Source organism: Lissotriton vulgaris, chromosome 3_2 (genome assembly GCF_964263255.1).
Source record: "Lissotriton vulgaris chromosome 3_2, aLisVul1.2, whole genome shotgun sequence".
NCBI lineage: Eukaryota > Metazoa > Chordata > Amphibia > Caudata > Salamandridae > Lissotriton > Lissotriton vulgaris.
Window position 1 is genome coordinate 186,473,845 of NC_141690.1, and position 23,964 is coordinate 186,497,808.

The window sequence follows — 23,964 nt, forward strand, 5'->3', positions numbered from 1 at the left end:
GGCACTCCCAACGCTTAATTAATGGTGAATATTTTAATGCTAATTAAGTGAAATTAACAGAAGGAAATGAAAAGAAATAAGCAAAATAACATGGGCACGCAACACAAAGGGTGTGGAGAGGGGTGAACAATGACGCGTGCGAGTAGGTGGCAGCGCAGCTTTTTTATTCTTCAACATGGTGCACAGGGAGAAGAGCGGAACGAGCTGAGCAAAGAAAACTCGGGCAAAAAGTGCACTAACACAAAGCGTACAAGGACAACGGGAGGGGGAGAGAGCAAAGGCAACAGGGATAAGAGTTGCACTGGGAGCAGATCATAGATATCCAAAACAAGAGCGGTATCTGATTCGGGCAAGCGGCAAATGCGAGTTCGGTGAGCTGCATCGTATGTAAATATAACACCAGATTTTTAAAATTAAGACAGTGCCTGCCTTACGGGCATTCATAGGGCGGGGAGGAAGAGGGGGAACGGAGCGTATTTAAAATGTATAGCGTGACGCTCTAGTTAAAAGTAAATCAAGTAGTCCCGAAATGAAACTAAACAAGAGCGGCCGGGAAACAAAGTACGGCCGGCCACCGGCCAGCCATGAATAATTAGGGGAGGAGAAGCCGCAGAGCACACGCTGGGAGAAGCCCTTTGATGTGGTGGCAGCCGTGAAAAAATGCAATTAGGAGGGAGGCTGATGCGCGTGCTTGTTTGGTCACGTGATTCACGTGAACTCGAAGAAAACCGCACAAAAAAACCTGTGGTTTCACGAGTATTTTGAGCACTTGAATTCTCGCCATTTTTCCATTCCTTCGGAATGGAAAAGGCGAGACCTAAAAAGGGACCAGAAGGTGATCCGACCATGTTACTGGCACAGGATCACCGATGTTCAGACCGCCCAGGTTGGTGCAGATCAGATCGAGGGTGTGGCCAGCTTTATGTGTAGGGCCACTAATAAGTTGATTTAGTCCTCCATCTGCTAGAGTGGACACAAAATTAAGGGCGGTGGAGTCCTCGGTTTTATCGACATGGAGATTAAAGTCGCCAAGGAGGGTGAAATTGGCGTATAGCAGTGTGGCTTGTAGAACATAGTCTAGGAAAGCAGGGAGATGAGATGTTTTAGAGTTGGGGGGGACGGTAAACCAAAAGGCCAGAAAAGGTGAAATTGGGCGTGGTTTTAATACAGAAAGGAAGTGCTTCAATGCATTCCAATTGATAAGGGAAAGAGGAGACAGTCCAGTGGGATCTATGTATAATAGCAACACCACCCCCAGGGTGTGGGATTTGTCTATTAGCGCACACTATGCTGTAGCCAGAGGGGACAGCTAAGTGTAATGCTGGATTAGTATCCTCTCCTAACCAAGTCTCGGTAAGAAACAACAAATCCCATTTGTCCTCTTCCATAGTGTGGAAGATATCAAGGGAGTGTTTTACTAGGGAGCGGCAGTTTAACAAACCGGCTTTTAATCGTGCCAGGTTCGGGGTTGTCTGGAGAAAAAGGCAATTGTGCTTTGAATCGTCAGGTGGCTCAGAGGGACATTTTATAAGAGGAAAACTAAAATCCGTGGGTATAATCGGGGGTAAGATGCAGTGTCGGGGCTTCAGGGACTTCAGCGTGTCACTATCATAGGAGATAGCAGAAGGATTACAATGCGAGACGGTACCTGCGTCTGTGGTCGCCGTATGGTCGCGGACGGGCGCAGACGGGCAGGACTCTGGCACGACTCCGGCACAGGTCCGGTGCGTCCGCTGTTCGCGTCCGCTGCGCGGAGGCATAGCCTTCTGTTTTTATAGTGGTCAATCGGGTGCCTTCGAAGGCTGCCCCAATTAAAGATGGCCGCTGCAGTAATTCCGACCAGCCAAGACAGCGCTACCTCAGCGTTTATATCGGCTGATATAGTTGACAGTCTTGGGGATGGGGGAAACAGTTTCCAGACTAGCGGGCAGCAAGGGGGCTAGGGGAGGATATAACCACCGCTTTTCGATCGAGCGGGGCAATCACTTCAATGCCGATTAAATGCAGTAGCCGAGCTTCGTTATCAATCTGAACCAAGTGAGATTAAAAAGCTGAAAGAACAGCAAGTAAAAGTGTGCAAAGTAAAACTAAACGAAACACAAAATACAGCAACCTCCTGGCTCACGCCTCAGGAGGGGATGTCAAACACAGCAGGATAGTATGTTTTTTTTTGGGGGGGTGATTTCGTATTTTAAAAAGTAATTTATTCGCAAACAGCTTCAAACTTAACAGAAAGTTTACCTGTGACAGCCAGATCCTCACACAACTGAGGCCGATCTGGGCGACATCTACCAGCATATAGAGCTTCACCTTAGAGTGAACGTACATCAGCTAGACAAAATTACGGAATAAAAATAAGGGACAGCGAGGATTCTTGCGAATCTCTACAGCATAACTGCCTGGTGGGTGATTAAAGTCTCTTTCGGCACACCATGTGCAGAACTGATTCATTTAGCATTGCGTGACTTGTAAGGGCATGGTGCCTGTGTCTTGTAGAATGCCAAAGTAACCAAACTCAAGGTTATCAGGAGCCAAGTTGTAAAGTGCAGGTATTTAAACTAATGTAGAATCTGTCCCCCCTCTTCTCTTCCCGTACATGTGTTCTGGATAGATTTTGAGTGCTTTAAGTGTAGTAGTAGAACTTCAACAAATCAGACTGTCCGGCAATAAAGCAACAATTAGTATTATCTAGAAAGGCTCTCCTCACACTTTGAGAACCCTCAGAACTAGGAAAATGGAAGTAGATCATACACAAACATGTTTGACCTATAAATCTGAATAATTCCTCCCCTTGAACTCACTTTAATGCCTGCTGGAAATGAGACAGCATGTACTGTGGTTCCAATTCACAAATAGGTCCGTGTGTGACTAACTCCAGCATCTGATTAGCCGCTGCAATTGGCTGTTTTAGCTCCAATTCGTGAAACTTCAAGAGTTCTCATAAGAGCAGCTACCTGGTTGTTGTAAAGACCAGTAAGTGCTCCGCTTTCAATCAATGTTGGCTCTCACTCAGTGCCACAACTGCTGAGTAACTAAGAGGAGCTGAGAGCTTGTGCGACCCTTCTTTAAGATTAAGTGAATATAAGTTGTGTTGTGTTTCGAATAGGATTGCGGTATTCCATTAGGCAAGGAAGAAAATCCAGAAGGCCCAAGCAAAAGACTCAAAACTCACGTACAATCATACACAGGAAATGATTCTGGCCAAATTAAATTATAGGAATTCCTTCCCCGTCAAGGCATGCTCCAGGATAAGGCAGGATAATGCGGCTGCGATCGAGAAGGTTTGGCCTCATTCAGAGTAGGCCCCAAGCAATGGAAGTGTCAAGCTGGCGTTACTTGAGGCTTCTGATTCTCACTCAGTTGACCCTTTATTGTGAAACTTGAGAAGAGTGGGGCAAGGATTTCATGAAGATTAGGGTTTATTGGGTATCGAACATAAGGACTTTGAATTAGTAGTGCTGGCTGGCCATAAAGTCCTAGATAAGGTCTGGGGTTGTGATGGGATATAAGAATGGGCGTGGTAATTCTGACAGTAGAGAGAGGACCTCATGAAAAGTTAAGATCCTGAAAGATGCAGATTAAGGAACTTGCTCAGATTCCAAACATGCCTGATCAGCATCCCTTCAACAAAATGAGGTCAACCCAAAGGAGGGCATAAAACCTTCAGATCCTACAGACTTCTCAATCAACAACCTAAAGCTTAAACTCATCTTTCGCTCTACAAACGCCACATCCGATGTCAACAACTTTTTAAATGGCTCCTACACTTTTCTGGCAACCATTTGAACACAACTAAAATACACAGGTGTAAGCCCAAACATTCAGCACCCTTGTATCCATTAACAATGAGATGCTTCATTCACCATAGTGAACCCTGGGTGTGGAAAGCCGTGTGGTCTGCTGCAGTGCAAGTTGGTGTCTACCAGCCATCACTGCAGATCCTGCACCATATCCTCTGAGATATCAAAAGAGTCTGAAAGATAGCTCTGATACCACATCCCCTGTAGGTGGGCCCTTCAGTGGGCTTAGCATCAGGGCTGAATGCCCACACTTGCTGCAGCAGAGCAAAAGGCTTGAATGCTACCATACACCACATTGTCCCAATGGAAGTAATTCTCTGTGGGTCTAAGGCAGGAAGTCTGCCTGTTGACAGTGAAACCCAATGTTCGGATATCATCCAGAGGTGGTCTACAACAGACTGACAAACCCGAATTCAGCAGCTAGTTGTCAGGGTAGAGGAATATGTGAATCCTGACTATTTTGTGAACACCCGAGCGGTTAAGGTATGGCTGAAGGGGAGCACATGGTAAACCTGCTTGTGAGAGCGACTGCAGGAGATCCATCATCCATCTGCACAGGAAGTGACTGTGAGAAGTTGGCCCGATATGCAACGTTCGCTATTCTAGCGACCGCTATGTATCGTTCCAACGACCCTTATGGTGTTTGGTTGTAAGTCAACCTATAGACCAGCTATCCTAGTAGCGTGGATACGAGCAGTCTAAGGCTAAAGACTCGAGAGGGCGCGTTAAGCCAGCTGTTTACCACACATGTACCCCTTGAACACCCAGTGAAAGGACACCACACAAGTGTTATGAAAATAAACAGGATATTTATTAAGATTCACAACAGCCCTGGACTCTTTATGAGGACAGGGTACTAAGCACAAACCAAATCTCTTAGGAAAATACTTCAAGTGCACAATTAAAACAAGTGTCCGAGGACACGGAAAGTTTAAGGTCTCGGGCGGACCCGATAAGGCAAGTCGGAAGCGAGGGACTCGGGACCCTAGAGTAAAGAGGCTATGCAGGCACCGAAATGCCGAGTTACCTAGCCACGAGGGCTGCGGCTGCACAAGTCTTACAGGCGTCGGGGTCTTCGCTGACGAGCCAGGAGCCGGAAGAAAAGGAGTTGCTGGCCGGCGACCAGTGATGAATAGTTCGTAGAGATCCAAGCCTGGATCAGAGATTGTTGATACCTGAAAGCAGAGGGGACCAAGTTCGTACTACTAGCCAGTAGTCAGAGGGTACCAGGATGGCACCGGTTGGCCGTCACCTCGACCAGGTGAGTGGGCGACGCTAGGCTCTGCAGTCTCACGGACCAGGAGGCGTTGTCGGCGACCACGGTGGAGGTGCGAGCTGTCCCACGAAGGATGATGCTGTCGGCGTCGCTGGGCCCAGGAGGGGGCAACAAGCCTTGGCAAATCTCAGGGCCACGTGGTGGGCCTAAGATGGCGTCTTGAGTGGACCAGGAGGGTCCGGGGTGCTTCTCGCAATGATGGAAGCAAGGGCCAGTCTGGAGCAACCAGACCAGCAGGGTTGATTGTCGGATGTCGTCACAGAAGGGCACAAGCCAGCGGCTAGTGACCAGACAACGTGCTGAGCAGCGAGCAGAAGGGCCCCACGCAGATCGTGGAGATGCTGGGAGACTGCACTTCGGTGCTGGAGCGGCTCAGGGTCGGGGCTTCTCGGACCCCAGAGCACTCACCAGGGAATCGCTTCGATGGTCGTGCTGGTTAAGAGCGTGCAGGTTCTGATGATGGCCGGTCCCTCGAGGTCTCGTCGCACCCACAGATCACAGCTGAGCTGATGACGTGGGTAGAGGTCAGAGGTGCCAGGGAAGCCGGTTCTCGTCGAGCTGGGCCGTCGGATCCTTGAGGAAGGACTTGCAGCAAACCGCAGAGTTCTTAGATGGTGCCCGCTGATGCAGGGTGACTACTCCTTAGTCACAAGGGAGAAATCTTGAGAAGAGTCTTGAGTGTCCTTTCGTAGAAAGTAGTTCTTGATTCAAAGATGATCTAATTTGGAAGGGTCCCCGCTCCGGCCTTTATGATAAAGAAAGGGGTGGGTACATGACTAGGTCCTGCCCTAAGGGTGGGACCAGGAAGGGAGGTAGTTACACCCCTCTCCCCTGCCGGACTTTCCCCAGGTCAGGGCTGGTGCCCCTGGAACTGGTTCTGACCGGCAGATGCGTAGTGAGCACCGGGGTGCCACTCCGCAGTCACCTTCTCGCAAAAGCCCTACCTACCCAGAATACACAAACCCTGTCTGGGACGGTGCGAACACCGCCCTCGACAGGAAACCCTTTGTCCAAGCTCTCCTCGCTGGAAGGACTCCCAGCAGCAGGAGGTCAGACTCGTGTCTGTGGTGGCAGCATCCATTTTGTGGAGCTGAGGCTTTAGTTAACTTTAACCGGGGTTCACAGTTACGTACATGTCGTGTCCCTCTAGAAGGGCGGAATGCTAACCTCGTCGCCAGAGTTGGGGAGAGGGCAGCATCCCGATTCGTATGACACCTTACTCGACATGTCTTGATAACGCGACACCGAAGTTACCGATGTGGTACGCGTTATCATGGAACAGCCATTGGGTCTTGATTCCGCAAGCTGCAACCGGGCTCGGCTCGGGCCAGAGCCTAGTTCACACGAGCCCCTGCACTCTGCCTTCAGGATTGTCAAGGCCTGCCATAGGAGTGACTGATAGGAACTCGAGTGTCCATTGTATGGTTAGATATAGGGCTACTATATCTAAAGCAAAGTGTGATTACACGACTTCGCCCCAGCTGTCATGCAGCCAGTTGTGTCAAATTTAGGAGGCCAGCCAGGGGTGGCATAATACATGCTGCAGCCCCTGGCAGCCCTGGGTACACCTATGCCCTGAGTTACAGGGTCTGATAAGGTGGCCCAGTACCAATTGGTAAATGCACCTAGGGTACATATCGTAATTTAGAAAGAGAACAACCAGGCTGTGGGTCTGATTAGCAGGCCCACAGCCAGAGAAAGTCGTAAACCAGTGAAACAAAAGCAAAAAATCTGGGTGATCATAGGATTGCAGACCCTACTCTCCTACAGTGACATCATTGGATTTCCCATCATCCATCTACAAGGAAAGTGATATCACTCCTCCCCCCTCCCAGGACTAGTCTGTGGCGGCTGCAGCACGGAGGCCTCACTGGTGCTCCAAATGCAAGCCTGTCTGCGCCTGGACCTTTTCCAGCACCAGAAATCCTGGTTCTTTTCCACTCGCAACCCTTCATGCCCTGCGCCCCAGTCACCACTCCCTATGCTGCTGCCACGCTGCACTACACAACACTGAGGGAGTGTTCTCATGCGCTTCCTTCAAGTTTTAATGCACTCACCAACTCTCAACACTCACTGCACTAGCACTAACAGCATCAAACACCCCACTCTCACACAGTCCTGCAATCATCCACACAACACTCAACACGCTCCTCGACACAACCGCACACTCACATATTGCAGAGGTCTGGGACTGCCGCACAAGTGTGCCCGGACCTACTTTTCTTCATTCCACCCCTCCTCTGATGCAATATCGCAAGGCAGGACAGACTCCACAAGCCCGAAGGCTGAATCGCCATCATCTGCAAGAACGCCATCAGGTGCACCACCTCCACGGACATGACATCATCCAACTTGGAAAATCTGTTGTTCAAGCTTCACATCACAGCCAAATTCACCCTAAGTAGCACCCTCATCAACAGACCACCTGGAACGCGCACCAACTTCAGCAGCACAATCATAGACTTTGTCGTATCACTCGGCCTTGACACTAGCACTTACATCCTACTTAGTAACCTGAAATTTCACCCAGAATACCACTCTGACTCAAACTCTAAAGCACTTGTCAAACACACTGAAACCTGGGCCTCGCCCAATCAATGAGTAAAGAGACTTTCCCACGTCATGGGACACCACGTGGACACTATTTTCACACTCTTCTGAAACACCCTACTAACGTCTCCTGCACAGACCACATCCTCATCAAGTACAGATTCTTTGTCCAACGAACACACCACCGAAACACCAGCCTAAACTGGAGCAGCATCACTGACCAGTAATCAATACCATCAAGAATTTCAACAACTGGATCACGTCCTGCGCCGATTCCCTGGCCCCACTCAAATACAACAAGATATAGACCCCAGACCAGTTGGTACACAAAGGAACTGAGACTGAAGAAACACTACCGCAAACAACTGAAGCGCAAATAGCGAATGAAACACTAATGCAGGCAGGAGCACTTTCAAATCCGCTTTGAGACGCTACCATCAAATGACCTGGACCACCAAACGTGCTGGTCTGGCGGACACATAACTGCCAGCACCCAAAGAAGCAAAGAAATCTTCTCCATTTTGAAGGATTTCAACTCACCAGCAGCCGCCTCCAACTCAATCACCCCGCTCGCAGGACCTCTGCAATAATCTCTCTAAACTTCAGCAACAAAATGACCGCCATTCACAGCAACTTCAACCTGCACCCAGACACTTCCAAACGCCTCCCAATCTTACCCAAAGAACTAATGCTAATCACAGGGTCCATCATCACCCCAGAAGAAACCACTTCAACCAGGAAGACAATCCAATCAGGGGCTCCTATGGACAAATGCCCCCACCACGCCTACTCCAGAGGACAGAAACCCATCAGCACCAAGCTTGCACCCATTCTGAATACCCCCACCTCTTTCATGACCTTCCAAGATGCTTGGAAACACACAACTGTCCTCATTCCCCAAGGAAACTGTCAGCGGGCCTGCCAACTAAAATCCAATCCCCCAGATACCATTCCCAGCCAAGGTCTTTAAAAAAATCACCAACAAACATCTCACTGAACATCTCAACAACCACCAACTACTCTACACCATCTGGCTGGTTTCAATCCAGATCACAGCATGGAAAAACCCTCATCGTCACCAAGGATGACATCCACATGAGACTTGGGATGGAAGAGACACGGTAGCCCTTACCCTCCTGGACCTCTCCGCAATATCTGACAGTCTCCCACCCTATCTCATCCAAAGCCTACACAACATCAGAATCCAAGGACACACGCTCAGATGGACCAGCTCCATCCTGACTGGAAGGACCCATTTAGTCTGCCTAGAGCCATACACCTTGGACGCCCTGCAACCTCATCTACAAAGTTCCAAAAGGATCCTCCCTGAGCCCAACCCTCTCCAACGCATACAAGAGCCCAGCATCATTGGCTCTCACAATATCAACATTCTTTCCTTCACACACAGCTGATTCTCTACCTTATGACAAGACCCCCAGTACCTTTATAAAGTTCAATGGCTGCATTACTGAAATTGCCCACTGTATGAAGACCAACGACTGACAAGACTGCAATTGCGATCTTCAAGAAGAGCACTTCAACTTGGGACTCCATCTGGTGGTCAACAGAGCTAGGACCGACACCCACCCCCTTCACCCATGCCAAAAACCTTGGGATAGTCATTAACAGCAAACTTAACATGACCCCCCAAGTCAACGCTGTCACCATCTCATTCTTCTATACCCTGATGATGCTGAGGAGGCATTTTCAAATGGCTCCCAATCAGCAACTGGAAAGCTATAACGTCCATCCTTATAACAAGCAAGCTGAACTACGGGAACACCTATGTCGGGATCAACAACAAATTCACCCAAAGGCTGTAGACCAATCAGAATTCAGTGGGCAGAATACCTCTCACCTTCCCACGCCACACTCCCATCGCGCCACACCACACCACACCACACTTGAAGGAGCTCTACTGGCTCTCCATATACAAACTAGCACAATTCAAACTCCTTTCAAGGCACTACATAACACTGGCCCAGGACACCTCAACAATCTCAATCTGCTTTCACAAACCTTCCAGACACCACAACTCGTCTTGACTCCTACTTGCACACATCAGATGACTACAGGAAACCAGGTCTGGCATTCAAGCTTTCACCCACAGCATTGACAATCTGCAGTAACATATAACAGCCTCCTCCTCAAATCCTAAATTCCACAAGAAGCTGAAGACTAGGTCATAAGTTGGGCTAGGGTTCAGCATCCAAGATACCCTCCCGGGTGACGGGGCGTTCTACAAATTGGCAGAACATAACAAAATAGGTATATGTAAAAATGAGTCATGCAAGTCCAACAATACCATCCAGTGTCCTGAGTCCAGAACCAAATCTAAGCCGGAGTGTTTATTTTGAACCAGAAATGCAATCATCATGTAGAGGTCCAGAGTAGACCTAAGGCTTCCATCTTTTTTACAGAATGAGGAAGTAGCATTTTTCTCCAAGTCTGGTATCCACCCAACAGCAACCTTTTGACAGAAGATCGACTCCCTGCATCAGGATGGCAGGATGATCCTCTAAAAGAGGCTCTAGTGTGGGGGAAGACAGGGTGGGAAGAAACTGATTAGCAGGATGTTTCCTCAATGTGCAACGTGAGGATTGCCAGTCTTGAGGAAATGTTGAATTCTACCTACAAGTGACAAGGTGTGAGCTCAAGAAAGCAAGTTAAAGAGGCACAGAAGCTACTGTAGCAATAAAGGAGATTTGGAGAATTTCTGGATTTCACGCTATTTATTGGTGCCACGTCTACAGCCTTAAAAGGAATGGGTAGGTTGTTGCAATACAGGTTGGGAGGTGTAACGCAGTTTATAAGCTAGCCCACTGGAAGTGCCCCTGAATTTAATGTGTTGATGTGGGAATTGCTTAGCTGGCATCAATAGTTCCAAGGATCGCGCTGCGGCATGACTATTCTTTAACAGTTATAGTACCAAATTAGCCATTCGTCCAAAAAGCACATAGCTGTCAAAGGGCTATCTTTTAAGGATACTTGTATATCACCAAAAACCTGGTTGATAGTTTCCAGGCATTCTCTGAGCAGGACCCTAATGCCAATAGGTTAACTGAAGCAGTTTGTAATGTCCAGGCCAGCTCAGTATATACTTGGCTAACTCCTGACCATTCAGCAGAGTTTGGGTTAATGACCAGCCAGCAAGAGGTCACTGGCAGTACCCCCACAGTGCACAGGCATACTTCCACAGAAGCCAAACTACATTACTGGAGCGGAGTGCTAGACTGGTGAAACACATTCTTTTTTCTCATATATTTCAAACTATCTGGAGGGTTGATCGTAAAGGAATTTGGATTTACCTTGCTTGTTGAAGTTTGGACAATCAAGCGGTCATGTGTCCATATTTAGTTAAAAAGCTCAGATCACCAGCGGCTGCCCTATGATGTCTAGCCACAGGACATGTGACCGGCTGGTATGAGCATGGTTTAGACCAAGTGGAAGTGGGTAAAACAGCTCAGAAGAAGCAGTCACTGACAGTAACATTTCAGTCAATATATTGGTCTTAATTTCTACAGTGGAAAACTGTAATTAAAGTACCTCAGATGCCTCTGGGCCACTACAGCAAACAAAGCATTTTCATTTGTATGTGGCCCACGTGGCGAGTCTTACCCAGTCAAGCCAGGAGACTGGAATTCTTGCAAGTGTGCCTGTAATGAATCCTCAGTATGGAAAGGGCAAAGGAATCCTCCTCCTCCTCCATCAGTGTCTTCAGGAGCATAGGATATTTTTTGCATCGGGTCCAAATCAGAACCAAAAAAAAGCCCAATTCCTCTGTTAGTACTGGCACTGGGGCAGAGATATTAGACTGAAAGCTGGCTGTTTAACTACTAGTTGCGCCTTCATGATTTCATAGCATGACAGAGGTCTTTACTGGGATATAGCCAGTTTGGGTTCAGATCAGAGTTGCATTGTTGTGAGGAACCGGTGAAACTGGTGTCTGCATTTAAGTAGCTGTGTCACCCTCAGTGCAGGAGTCAAATTCAGGTGGGTAGTGGGCAGTCTATGTCAGGGGCAAACCTGCTAGCAGAAGCTTGACTTAAGACCCCGGCCCAAAGGCATGTCCAGAGGGAGCTGGAAGCTTAACAAGGATCTGCATTATGGCCTTTTTCAAAGGCCAGTATCTGCTGGTGGGTCACGGGTAAATGCAAAAAGAACAGATGATGGACGGAATGCCGAATCAATCAAACATTCACCCCAGGCACAGATCTGGGTTAAATCCATTTTGTATGCCACGCTATTCCAGTTTAGACCCAGCCATGTGGAAATCTGTCTTGACCTCGTTGCCCATGGGAACCATCCAGCCCGAACTGCCAGGCCAGTTCTCCCTGGACCAGAGACAAACATCCTAGGACCAGTTTCGGGGTTTCACTCCTCATCAGCCAGGATAGCTTAAACTAGTGGCCTAGCGAGCATGGGACCCACGTCTGGGCATATCCTTCCCACTCAGGGCAACAAATCGAAAAAGAACTAATGATGGACGGAATGCTGAAGCAATCAAACATTCACCCCCATTGTTTTTTTAGCATGCCACGCTATTTCAGTTTAGACCCAGCCTTATGCAAATCACACTTGACCCAGTTCCCCATGGGAACAGTCCAGCCGGACCAGAGACAAGAATCCTAGGACATGTTTCGGGGTTTCATCCTTCCTCAGCCAGGTTAGCTTGAATCTGCTGGGTCAAGGAAGACAGCAGGACTGCATCCGATGCAGGGGACACTTGAGCATGTGATCAACATTTTGACACTGTGATAAAGAGTCCCTTTCTGCATGGTTAACGCCCACTTTTTGCTGAATTGCTAATGAACGTTGACTGAGTGTGCCCTGGGCTCCTGCTAACCAGGTCCCAGGGCCTAGGTTCTTTCCCTAATACTGCATTGAAGCCTGAACCAAATTGGCATCTCTAGCCACAGGCCACCCCCTGGTAAATGGTACCACAGGTACCCAAGGCACTGTGACCAGGGAAAACCTCCAAGGGCTGCAACACTTATTGTGGCACCCTTAGAGGCCCTGTACCTTTACACACACAGACTGCCTTTGCAGGTTGCGTGTCTTGGCGCAGAACAAAGAAAGAGTCGACACAGCACACATCCCTGTGGGCCACGCCTACAACCCATGGCCTTGGTATATATCAGTCATCCCTCTAGATGGGTGCACTATACAAGTGGTGAGGGTACAGATGCATGAGCCCTGTACCCCTATAGTGTGTAAGTCCATTCTCAGACACTAAGTACAGTTCTGCCATTAAGAGTATATGGTGCTGGGAGTTTGTCATTATGAATATCCACAGCAACATAATGGCTACACTGAAAACTGAGTTTGGTATCAAACTTCTTAGCACATTAAACCCACACTGATGCCAGTGTGGGATGTAATGAAAAATGCACTCAGAGGGCATCTTAGAGATGCCCCCTGAAAACTAACCTACCACTAGTGTCCTGGCTAAGTGGCTGTTTTCAGCTGCCACCACCAGACATGTTTCTGGACCCCTGGATCTAGAACCTGCTGCTCTCGGTGGCCTGAAACAATGCACATCCTGGGACGAGGTGCTAAGCCTCCTCCCCAGGATGTTTAGTATCAATGAGGTAACCCAAAATGCTACCTGACCCAAGTCAAAACTGCAGTACAGTAAAAAAATGGTCACAGTACCAACAATTTATCAGTATGAAAGAAATGGTGGCATTCACAACACCAAATTTGCAAATCCGCAATGTATGCAATTTATTTTCAAAGCATCGATAACTTGTTATGGATAACACAATTATTCATACATGTGGAACAAAATTCTATTTGCAACAGTGGTGCTCTGGTGCAGAAAGAGGGGTAGGAGTGTTCTGGATCAAAATGAGTGAGTGAGGGTAATAAATAGGGGGGAGGTAATGTGACATATACACATTATATTTACATAGTGAAACTTGTCCAGCCTATAACAGGCGACATACTCAAGTATATAAACATAGCACTGTAAGGACACTCATAATAAATTTCAGTTGTCAGAGCTTGTACTAAGTTGGGTAATAATCGTTTCAAGCCCGTTAAATGTTTAAGGTAGTTCAATCCTTAGTGTGGGGTCTTTATCAGGACCGTGTGAGAGCACCCAATCTAGCAACAGCACGAAGAATCAAGCTGTGAAGTCAAGGGGAGTAGGCTCTGTGAAGCTCTTAGTATGGGAAGCGGCACGGTCGTAAGTACACCCACAAATATCCGTGGTTGGAATGTGGGTCAGCAGATCCCAAAAAATCTCAAGGCAATCCTCAAATGCAAAGCTCAACCTGCTGTCTCAAATCCGGAAGTGCAGGGTCCAAGAAGAAGAAGCCTCAAAGGCTTGCCTTCTTTGTTAGCTGTCCCCAGGCCACTTGCTGCTGTCAGCAGCTGGTCCCCACTGGTTCTGACCCCCCACTTTGGGCAGGAGAACCAGCGGGAAAAACAAGTGAGGAATAGAGGTGTGCCAACCTCTGCCAACTCCACCCCTCAGGTAGGTGAGGTTGAGCACAACTTCCAGTCCCAGCCAACTTGAAGATGGGGGACACAGCCAACCAGGGAAAGGCATATGCCGCCTTCCACTGGAGGGTGGCATAATAGGGGGGGAAAAAGGGGGGGGGGGGAAGGGACCCTTTGGTCCCAACCTTTTACCTACCAGTAAAGCCCCTAAATCTAGTATTTAGGGGCACCCCTGAACCTTGCTTCATCTGACCAGAAGAAACTACAAGAAAAGAAGAGGAAGCCACCCACTTACTTGTCTTCAGCCCTACCGCCCTGTCTCCACCTCAAACCTGCTCCTGCGAAATTCCAGTGTCCTGCAGCCAGCAAACTAGAAAACCCCAGAGAACCTGCCTGCCTTCAACCACAAAGACTGCGTCTCCTGTGAACACCGGATTTGTTAATCTCCAACCTCCGGCCGGACACCGCAAATCCGCATCACTCTGCACCAACCATCTACGGCCTGAGCGGGCAAATCCCACGAGCTGGTCTCCCCGGCGATCCTGACCCGAGATCCAGTGACCCCATACCTGCTTCAAGCCTCCAGCTTACACCTGCAATCTAAATCCAGAAGGTCCCCCCAACCGCAACCAGGAGCTGGTAAGAAGATCCAACCCCAAAAGGCACTCTGACACCCCACGGCCTTGGGTGGCCAAACCAACGGTGCCTAAGCAACCCCCAACATACCTCTCAAAGTGGTGGTCTCACCCAGAAGACCTTCGTCCCAGAGTCTGCAGTGCCTTTGCAAACCGGAGGTTTCCCATTGCAAACAACAGGGCGCCCCACGTCGAAACAGCACCCTGCACCTGGCCGCCCTAGTGCCACTGAGGGTGCACCTTTGGTGCTACTTTATTTCCCCATTTGCCCTGAGCTAAAGTCCAGGAGCATTGCTCCCACAACCAAGTGGACTGCTCGTCAGCAGCTACCAACCAGAGGCCCCCTATACTCCATTGGATAACATTGAGCTTCAGCACTCTGCACCCGGCCGCCCTAGTGCTGCTGAGGGTGTAACAAGAGTGCATCCCTGACCCTGGGGAACCCCTGAGTCTACCCCCGGAACCTCAACTTCCACTACCGAATACTTACCCTAAAACCAATAACACTATTTTCCTCCATAGGATAACATTGACTGTTTTTCTTGGAAAAGTTTCTAATTGTGGAGTTTGAAAACCTAAAGAAATTCTTTAAAATGGTACTATTTAACAAAAATGCTTTTAGTTTCCCGTTTACAGGAAATGTCCCATTGTAGTATCTACGTATACTACACTGTGCAAGATAAGTAATCTAAAAAATAACTTACCTGGTATTTTACTGAAAAGCCCATTCAAGTCTCTGTACTGTATTAACAAAGCATTGTATTTATCTGAAACAATACTGTAAGTCAAAACGAAGTGCATATACCATTACAAATCCAAACTTGCCTGGTTCTAGGAAATAAAATAACAAAGAATATTTTCATACAAAAATAATCGGTCAGAAGTTTAATCTTTGAGTGTGTGAAGTCATTTGCTGATTGAGTGTGTGCAACAAATGCTTAACACTGTCCCGTGATACTGCCTTACTGCTAGACCATACTACCTCAAATCGAGAGTAAAGTTTGATCTACTTTTACCTCTGCCTACCTTTTGGTTTCCACTGGACTCTGTGCACACTATACCTCACTTTGGTATAGTATATACAGAGCCAGTTTCCTACACACACTCACAACTTCTCACTAGACTGAGTGGAAAGATGGGATCAGTCCAACTTCGCGTGTTGTGCATTTGTCTAGACGTCTACTCGGACTTACAGGAAGACTTTAACCGCAAAGTGCATTTTTCACGGTAGTGGTCTCAAGATTGTGACTGCGATCTGCCCGCATCTTGGAGAGGTTCCCATGTTTCGACCACTGTGCTCGGAGACAGTTTTGCGTCAGAGTCCCAAACTGTCTTAAGGTGCATGTGGGAACACTTGTCATACAACTCTTCCACGAGTCTATAGACCACAAACGCACGTTTTCTGGGTCTGCGACGGACATCTGCTTTCTACAGTCTACATAGTTAATGGGTTAAATCCTGTAGTTTTCAGGAGTATATCGTTCACTGGCACATTGTTTACAACTTTAAGGCTGTCGGAAAACCAACTAAGTTGAGAGTGGAGTCCAGATGGCCAAAGAAGTAGAAAGAAAGGGATGTAAGTCAGCATGTGGGGTGTGGGAGGGATGGGCGGAAACAGAAGCAAGGAGGCTGTATACATTTTTTAATGTTAAATGACTTTATTGGCAGAAGTTACATAGATTAGGGGAAAACAGGGTTTCAAACAGATGCTTTAAATCTTCTTCCGTCCCTTTTCAGCTTGATGGTGCTGTTTGTTGGAGTTGCTCAGGAGGGCCTTTTGGTGGATTAAAGCAAAAAGAAACAGGAAGGTGGCGGTATGTAGGAGTATGTTCATAAATCTTGTGCAGGATAGGTACCTCACCAAATCCCAAAATAGTGAGGCGCTGTGGAGACAGGTCAGTCTGTAGCATATAGTGGCTTAGTGTGGATGTGGCTTAGGGTGAACAGGATAGAGCGTGATAGGCAGAATTTCTAGTTAGTCTTCTTGGTATTCCTAGTGATTATTAGAAGAAGAGAGAACTCAAAACGAAATGAGGTAATTCAAAACAAACAAAAAGGAGCCAAAATCCCCTTCTGGGCTTGTTTGTATTGTACGACTTGGTCTCTTCTCCCCACCAGTCACAGCGGCTGGATAATACAGGAACAAAACTATGTGGAGGAAATAAAGAGGAAACAAAGACAAGAGGCGCCAGGAGGAAAATATAAATAAAAGGAAAATGGTTCAACTGAATAACTGCCCTGTTCCAACCCCTTACCTGGGAGCTCTGAAAAACCCGCCCGAGTTGCACCCTTCGTCTCCCCTTCCTCCCACTTATTTAGTGCATCTGCGGAAACTCTCCTGAGTGGCGGCGGGTACCGTGTTCTCCTCCAAGGGTGACCACCACTCCTCAACATCAGGCTACTGGGCTGCTGTCTGGACCCTCGTCTGCAGGACACTCCTCCGCGGCGTCTCATGTCCACATCGATACCGGCTTCCCGATCTTCACGTCTTCCAGCTGGTTCTGTGCGTCTTCTGGCTTGGTCCATTCATGCCCTTGAACCTCACACGCCTGTATTGGTGGCTGGCTTATCTTCTTCCCTGGCACCCTCCGATTGGTCCTTGGTGTCAGTCATGCCCCTCTTTGTCTGTGATGGACAACAACAGTCCTTTTTAGTTTCCCTTCTCTGCCTCCTCCTACCTGTGATCGATATAATGGTGAAGGTAGTTTTTGCTCTTTTCCCTGGGATTTCAGATATGGAGCTTATATGTGGCTACACTCAGTCACGTCTTAGGCAGTATGCAGTCACCGCGGAGCCACCTGTCAGCATGGTAGCATTGCTGAATTATTTCCTGGATTAAGCCTGGCACCTGGGAATATTCGAAGGATGAGGAATATCCACTTAGAAGCATCAACAACTACCTGCCAGCTGATGTTTTTTTACTTTTAGTCATCCATGTGTTTGCTGAAGTGTGTTTGAATATCAAGGGGCATATCCAGGACTTTGCCGTGCACCTACAGATCAATTGAAGTGCTTTTACGCCACCCCTGCCAGCTGGTGGAAGTAGATGTTTGGTACATTCATGGCCAATAAGTACGATGCGAACCCTCATGCGGATTGCCTGATTCTGGACTTGGAGAAGGCCTTTGATACTCTTACATGGCCTTACCTTTTTGCTGTCCTACAACCGGCGGAAATCGGTCCAACTCTCCTAAAATACACACAGCTTCTATACACCAAACTCACATCGCGGGTTAGAATAGGCAGATACATTTCTCCCCCTTTTAAGGTGGAGAGGTACGAGACAGGGCTGCCCACTATCGTCCCTGATCTTCGCCCTGGCAGTAGAACCGCTGGCGATACGACTCCGTCGGGAGGGGACCACATGGGGCATCTCCATAGGGGATACGGTCCACTGCGTGTCCCTCTACGCGGACGACCTCCTTCTATATGTCCGAGATATCAAAGCGGACCTTACACCCATTTGGACCACTCTGACTGAGTTTGCAGAGGTGTCCGGGCTCAGGGTAAACTGGGACAAATCCACAGTCTATCCGTTAAGCCCGACTCTTGAGCCGCGGGAGGAGAGGATAGGGACACAGCATCTCTCCTGGAGTATGAGCGCCCCCGATATCTCGGTGTCCACTTGTACCACTCCCCCGGCGATATTTATGAGGGCAACTATCGCACAGTGTTAGCCAGCATCAGATCGTCGGTGTGTTTCTGGAAGAGCCTCCAGTTAGCCCAGATAGGCCGAGTAGCCATAGCCAAGATGATCATTGTTCCATGGCTATTGTACTACTTCACGAATTTGCCGGTCATCCCTCCCAAGTCCTTTTTTCCGGACCTGGATTCGCTTCTCCGCTCACTTATCAGGGGAGCAAGCAGACATCGAATAGCTCTCACTAAATTGCAGCTGCCCACTACACAAGGTGGCCTCGGCGCCCATGCCTTCGAATCATACTTCCTGGCGGCGCAACTACAATGGCTATCGTACTGGACGGCGGGTAGGCATACCGGAGAAATGCATACGGTACAGGGTCCAGTCCCTACCCCGGAGCACTGTCGTCTACTGCTTCCAGGCACCAAGCCAAGACGGACGTAACCGCTGCAAGTGTCAGTGGCCAGTCGATGTACGCAAAGAGTTCACCGCATGTCGGCAGAGAACCCGCACTACTCCCCTCGACTGCCGCTGGTCAGCTGGCCCAAACGTGAGGCATACTTCACGTCCACCATGCTCCAGGTATGGACGGAACGCGAGCTCACTCAAGCTGAGGAGCTATTCACAGATGGGCAACTCTGTCCCTACGAGCGGCTCATGGAAGAATACAATCTCCCTCCGGGAGAGTTTTTAACTCACCGACAGCTTATAGAGGGTTTCGGCCACCGACCTTTCTGCGGGCGAACCGGCGACACACCCAGTCACCTGCACCATACTATACATGGGTATAGGCAGACACTTGGTTACTTGGCTATATAGGGCCACCAGGGAACTGGTTCATAGACCACTGCATGCTCTTCGAGCCATCTGGGAAGATGAAATTGAGAGACAATTGCATGACTGGGAGTGGGGACGTGCACTGGAATTCCCCAAGAAAGTGTCCAGAAATGCAAGTTTTAAAAATATTCAGTTTTACGACCTACACAGAGCATATCAAACACCGGCACGTCTGCAGCGTTTTTGCCCAGATACCCGCTTTCTCTGCCCCAGATGTCACGCACCAGACGCACATTTCCAAAACATGTTTTGGAGCTGCTCCTCTCTTCGTCCATATTGGTCTTTAGTCCTGGACATGCTCATAGAACTCACGGGTCTCCACACGTGGGAAGCAGTAGCACTAGGAATATTCTGAAAACCAAAAATTCATGAGGTTCAGGCTCGCTTCGCAACCTTAGCTACGCTCCTGGCCAAATGAAATATAGCCATGACCTGGTGAACTAAAGCAGGCCCCCTGATAGAGGCATGGGTGGGTGCGGTACAGATGTGGGCGAAAGCAGAGGAGGAGACACTGAGGGAGGAGGAAGCACAGGGTCTACGCAAACTTACCATATCGTTTGAATGGGCCCTACTATCCCACCAGTTTCAGCATTACGCACGCACCCTGACCCCAATGCCTCTCAGCACGGTCCCACAAGCCCGATGGCGCGTCCCTCAAAGCTAAGCATACACGCCACTGCCCCCCGCTCCAGGCTCCACTGTATAATACACCTAGCGACACTATCCAGCAGACAGCCCTCCAACAGGGATAGGTCATGCCAACGGCCTGTACCTGACTTGCCCCAGACGCTCTACATGATGTCTACGTTCTGACACCCCCCTCCCCACCACCCCAGTTAATTATCCCTGGTTCTTACTAGTAGCATGTTACAGAGAGAACAACTGAACTGCAACTACAAGTGTTTCCGCTGCACACTCGAAAGCTATGACGGAATAACAACATTACGGTTGCCGTAAATAGTGCATATTACCATGTAACGTGCTTGTTTCTGCAAAAACGTCAATAAAACATATTTTAAAAAAACAATTCATGGCCAATAAGTAATGGTGGCTGAGGCATCAGTCCCTACTCTCATGCATCCTTTAACAGTGTACTGTTTGTAAAATTCTTGAAGCAGGTTGATGTAACTCCACATCTTTTGGGAACATCCACCAAAACGTAAGAGCATTAGCTGCGAATGCTGCAACCACAGAGCTCACTCTTCTGCCTTCCTATCTCAGGTGTGCAAACAGCCATGATCGACTTGCACGTTCTTCACTGGGAAGCTTCCACAGAGTCTGGGTCAGTGTCAGGTGTGCAATATCTATTCTCAAACATTGGAACGATGGATGGCAGGAAGTCAAACAGGAAAAGGTTGTTTTGTCGAAATCATTGGGAGGCTAAGCTTTTTCACAGTTCTCTCCAAGAATGCATGAATTCTGGAAAGGTCATCCAGCGGTCCATCAGCCTGATCCTACACCTATTCTCCACCATTTTTAGCACCCCCCTTCTAGTGATCCTATGTGACTTGAACTTCACAGTTTTCGTCTGAAGAGTCAGAATGGCAAGTGACTGCATCAAGAGAAGTGAGTTGCCTTTTTGCAGAAGACACAAACAAATGTTTTCTTTCTTCGCAGATGTTTTTAGAGGGGCACTTTTTGCAGAATCATTCCCAAAGGAGGAGACATGCAATGCATAAAGGCAATAAATGTACACTAGTTGTGGATAATCCGCACACCATAAAAAAACTCACTGTGCTGCAGAAGGTAAAGAAGGGTCTGGGGCAATATCCAGGAAGATAAATTTAAATTCTTAAGTTTTGAGGTCACTAGATACGCAGTAGAAAATCTGAGCAATGGTATCCTCTTGGGCGGTGGGGCTCTCAATGATTTGAGTGCGTTCAACTGAGGTGAATATGCTACTAAAGGAATACTGTTCTTGGGTCTATGGCCATGTTAACGTTAATTGCTGGTTTAAATGACCAGGTATTCCCAGTCTGATGGGGAATAATTCAAATGATCATGTATGAAAGATCCAATGCTGGAGAACTACTTTCATTAAGGAGTTGCATGAAGGGTATGAAAGAAGTCACCAGCAGACAAAACAGCCAGCTTGCAGAATTTATGGTGGGGTTTGGTTAAGAGTAAATGTAGGCTGGGGAAACCGTTTGAGGCTCTGAGGCAAATCCAGTTGTGATTCGGCATTCCTGGATATGGGGATAAGTCATTTCACAATCTGTTGTGGTTTCTTGACATAGTTGTAGCATTAAGTGAATGTAGTTGCCACCTGCATATGAGCAACAGCGATTAAAAAAGCTTTAAAAACTGGACTAGTGGTACCAAGTACTACTCTTTACAAACTTCCTGCACAATAACATAGGAGCACCACAGCCTCTTTTTCTGTTTAGGTTCAAAGTCTTATGCTAGAGTAACCAGCCAAAATCGTGGAACAATCAAAGCCCCAGAAACTCTCTCCTATACCCTTACGGTCAAAGTGCAAAACTGTTTAGGGCCCCAAAATACTTCTCGTACTTGCATAAAGTTGCAGGCTAAAGAATGGCAGGATTAAAATGGCCTACACATAAACCACTAGAACAGTTCCAGTTTTTCTATTTGCAAAGGCAAATGCATCTACAATTCATTGGCCGTAGAACACTTTACAGGGCTGGCTTCTTTTAGAGTAAACAGACTAAGTTGTTATCACCAAGTATAGACAAAACCAACATAATCAAACTAGCCTGATCCAATTAGACCATCATCAACTTACCCAATCTCCAGATTTGGCCACAAGATGGAATAGGTTTAATTTGCACACTCACTACATAAAACAAAGGCATCCACAAACTAAAGTTGCTTTCATAAAACCAAAAACATTGAACAAATTCTTCTCTAGAGAGAGACCCCACCTCAAGAAAACACTCCACCTAAACATCATATCCTTTAGTTGCCAAACTGTGTTGGGCTCTTAAAACTGAACCCTTCAAATAGCATCTCATTCTTAGAATCAAGTTTTAATTTTCATTCAGACTATTAGATCTTTCAAAGCTGCCAAATCTTTTCATGCACTTCCATCTTCAATATTGAAATTCTCTGCTGTATGCAGCCAATCAAAAAATGACTACATATTCTTTCCATTTTAACCCCTTGTGTGCTCTTGATGGAACCGTTCCATCACGAGCCTCGGGTGGTCTGTGCTGGTGATGGAACGATTCAGTCACGGCCCGCGGCGAGAAATCCGCGCCTGCGCGGCCCGTTCTATTAGGCGGGCGGGGCCGTGACAGAACCGTTCCGTCACAAGCACAGCCCACCTGAGGCTCGTGTCAGAGCGGTTCCGTCACGAGCACGGGAGCGCCGAGCCGCCCCCTCCCCCTAAGCACTGCGGTGGAATAGCCGCCGCAGTGAAGGGGTTAAAAGTCGTCTATAATGTATATGCCACTTAAGGGAATTTTTACACTAGCAAAGTATTGACAAAAAAAGCAGTGGCAATTACCTTTTAAAATATTCAACTTCCCGTTCAGTTTCATCCATCTCCACACTGTCTAGATCAATATCTTTGGGAAGAAACACGTCATCTGTAAGATAAAAACAGCCAATTTTCTTCTATTTCTCTGTCGTCAGGTCACAGACAAATAAAAAACGTAGAACTTTATCTAAGACATTCCCGACATGATTTAATTTCCCCAGCAATTTGCAACAATCCGATACAGTTTACAAAGACAGAGAAAGGTAAACATGCTCCTGGAAAGAAATTAGGATGCAGAACTATTAAATCAGTATGACAGGTGCTCCAGTGCAGATCATATATGAATCTCATATTTTTACATCAAGCAACATAATTATATGCAAGCAGATAATGGATAAGAAGCAGCACAACGCTATAGTATTGGCAAATGTGAAAATGGGAAAAATGACCCACTCACTAATGATAAAAGAGGCTGAAAATGGTTATTTAGCCATGGTATCATTCATATATTTACATACTGTAATACTTCCACACTAGTAAGTGAACCCTTCATGACACTAGAAACTTATTTAGCAAATATCCCTTAACTGTCTAAAAGGCTACACAAAGTGTTTTGGTGCCCCCTAAACCATCTTATAATATTTTGGCACGAGGAGAAAACTAGTGATGAATAGCAGACGGACAAAGAGCTGACTGGAAGTCATGGACAATACTTGTTGTAGAGAAGAACCACTGATGAATCTATAAAAGATGACATTTTGTGTACATGAAACGAGTAGTGAAATTCAAAAACAAGGACACCTACCATTTCCAAAGTAGTAATGGGGCTATATTGCCTACATGAAAATGAACTAGATTAATTTCAAATGGAAATTGCTTACATGAAATTTTAACACATCGCCATGTAGTGGCATGGCAGAGATTTAATCCTATAACAGTGAAATCCCAAGGACCCAACTGTTGCAGCCTTGCCTTTAAAAGTGTATACTGTGGATGTTCTGAAAGCGAAGAGCCAAATAAGTCTAGTGGTTAATTCAATTGATAAACTTTCCTTTTTGAACTTTCACTCCAGCAAAGGACTTTATTACACAATAAACTGTCTAATTTGACTCAGCTCATTAGTTCTGCCAATGCAAATCCTGACAGTTCTTTTGGACTTTAGGATATGGAGATTGCCCTGAATTACTGTCAAGAAAACTGATAAATGGTTTGCAATAGACACAGTATCAATCTCACTAATCTGCTTAGCAGAAATTCAACCTACAATGTAAAAATCATTTTCCAACTAAATATTACAGGTTCTAACTGCGCCAGCTAGAAAGCAGACCCAATGACAT

At 47.3% G+C, this 23,964-nt stretch overlaps 1 protein-coding gene across 3 annotated transcripts in view; it reads right to left on the reverse strand.

The window, feature by feature from the left end:
- The window catches only part of FAM193A (family with sequence similarity 193 member A), a 577,965-nt gene that overhangs the window by 10,855 nt on the left and 543,146 nt on the right, over positions 1 to 23,964 (reverse strand). For all 3 annotated transcript variants that reach the window (XM_086964186.1, XM_086964185.1, XM_086964184.1), the window contains one exon: positions 22,655 to 22,736. In XM_086964186.1, coding sequence (XP_086820312.1) covers positions 22,655 to 22,736 — 82 coding nt within the window. The remainder of the gene's footprint in view (positions 1 to 22,654; positions 22,737 to 23,964) is intronic.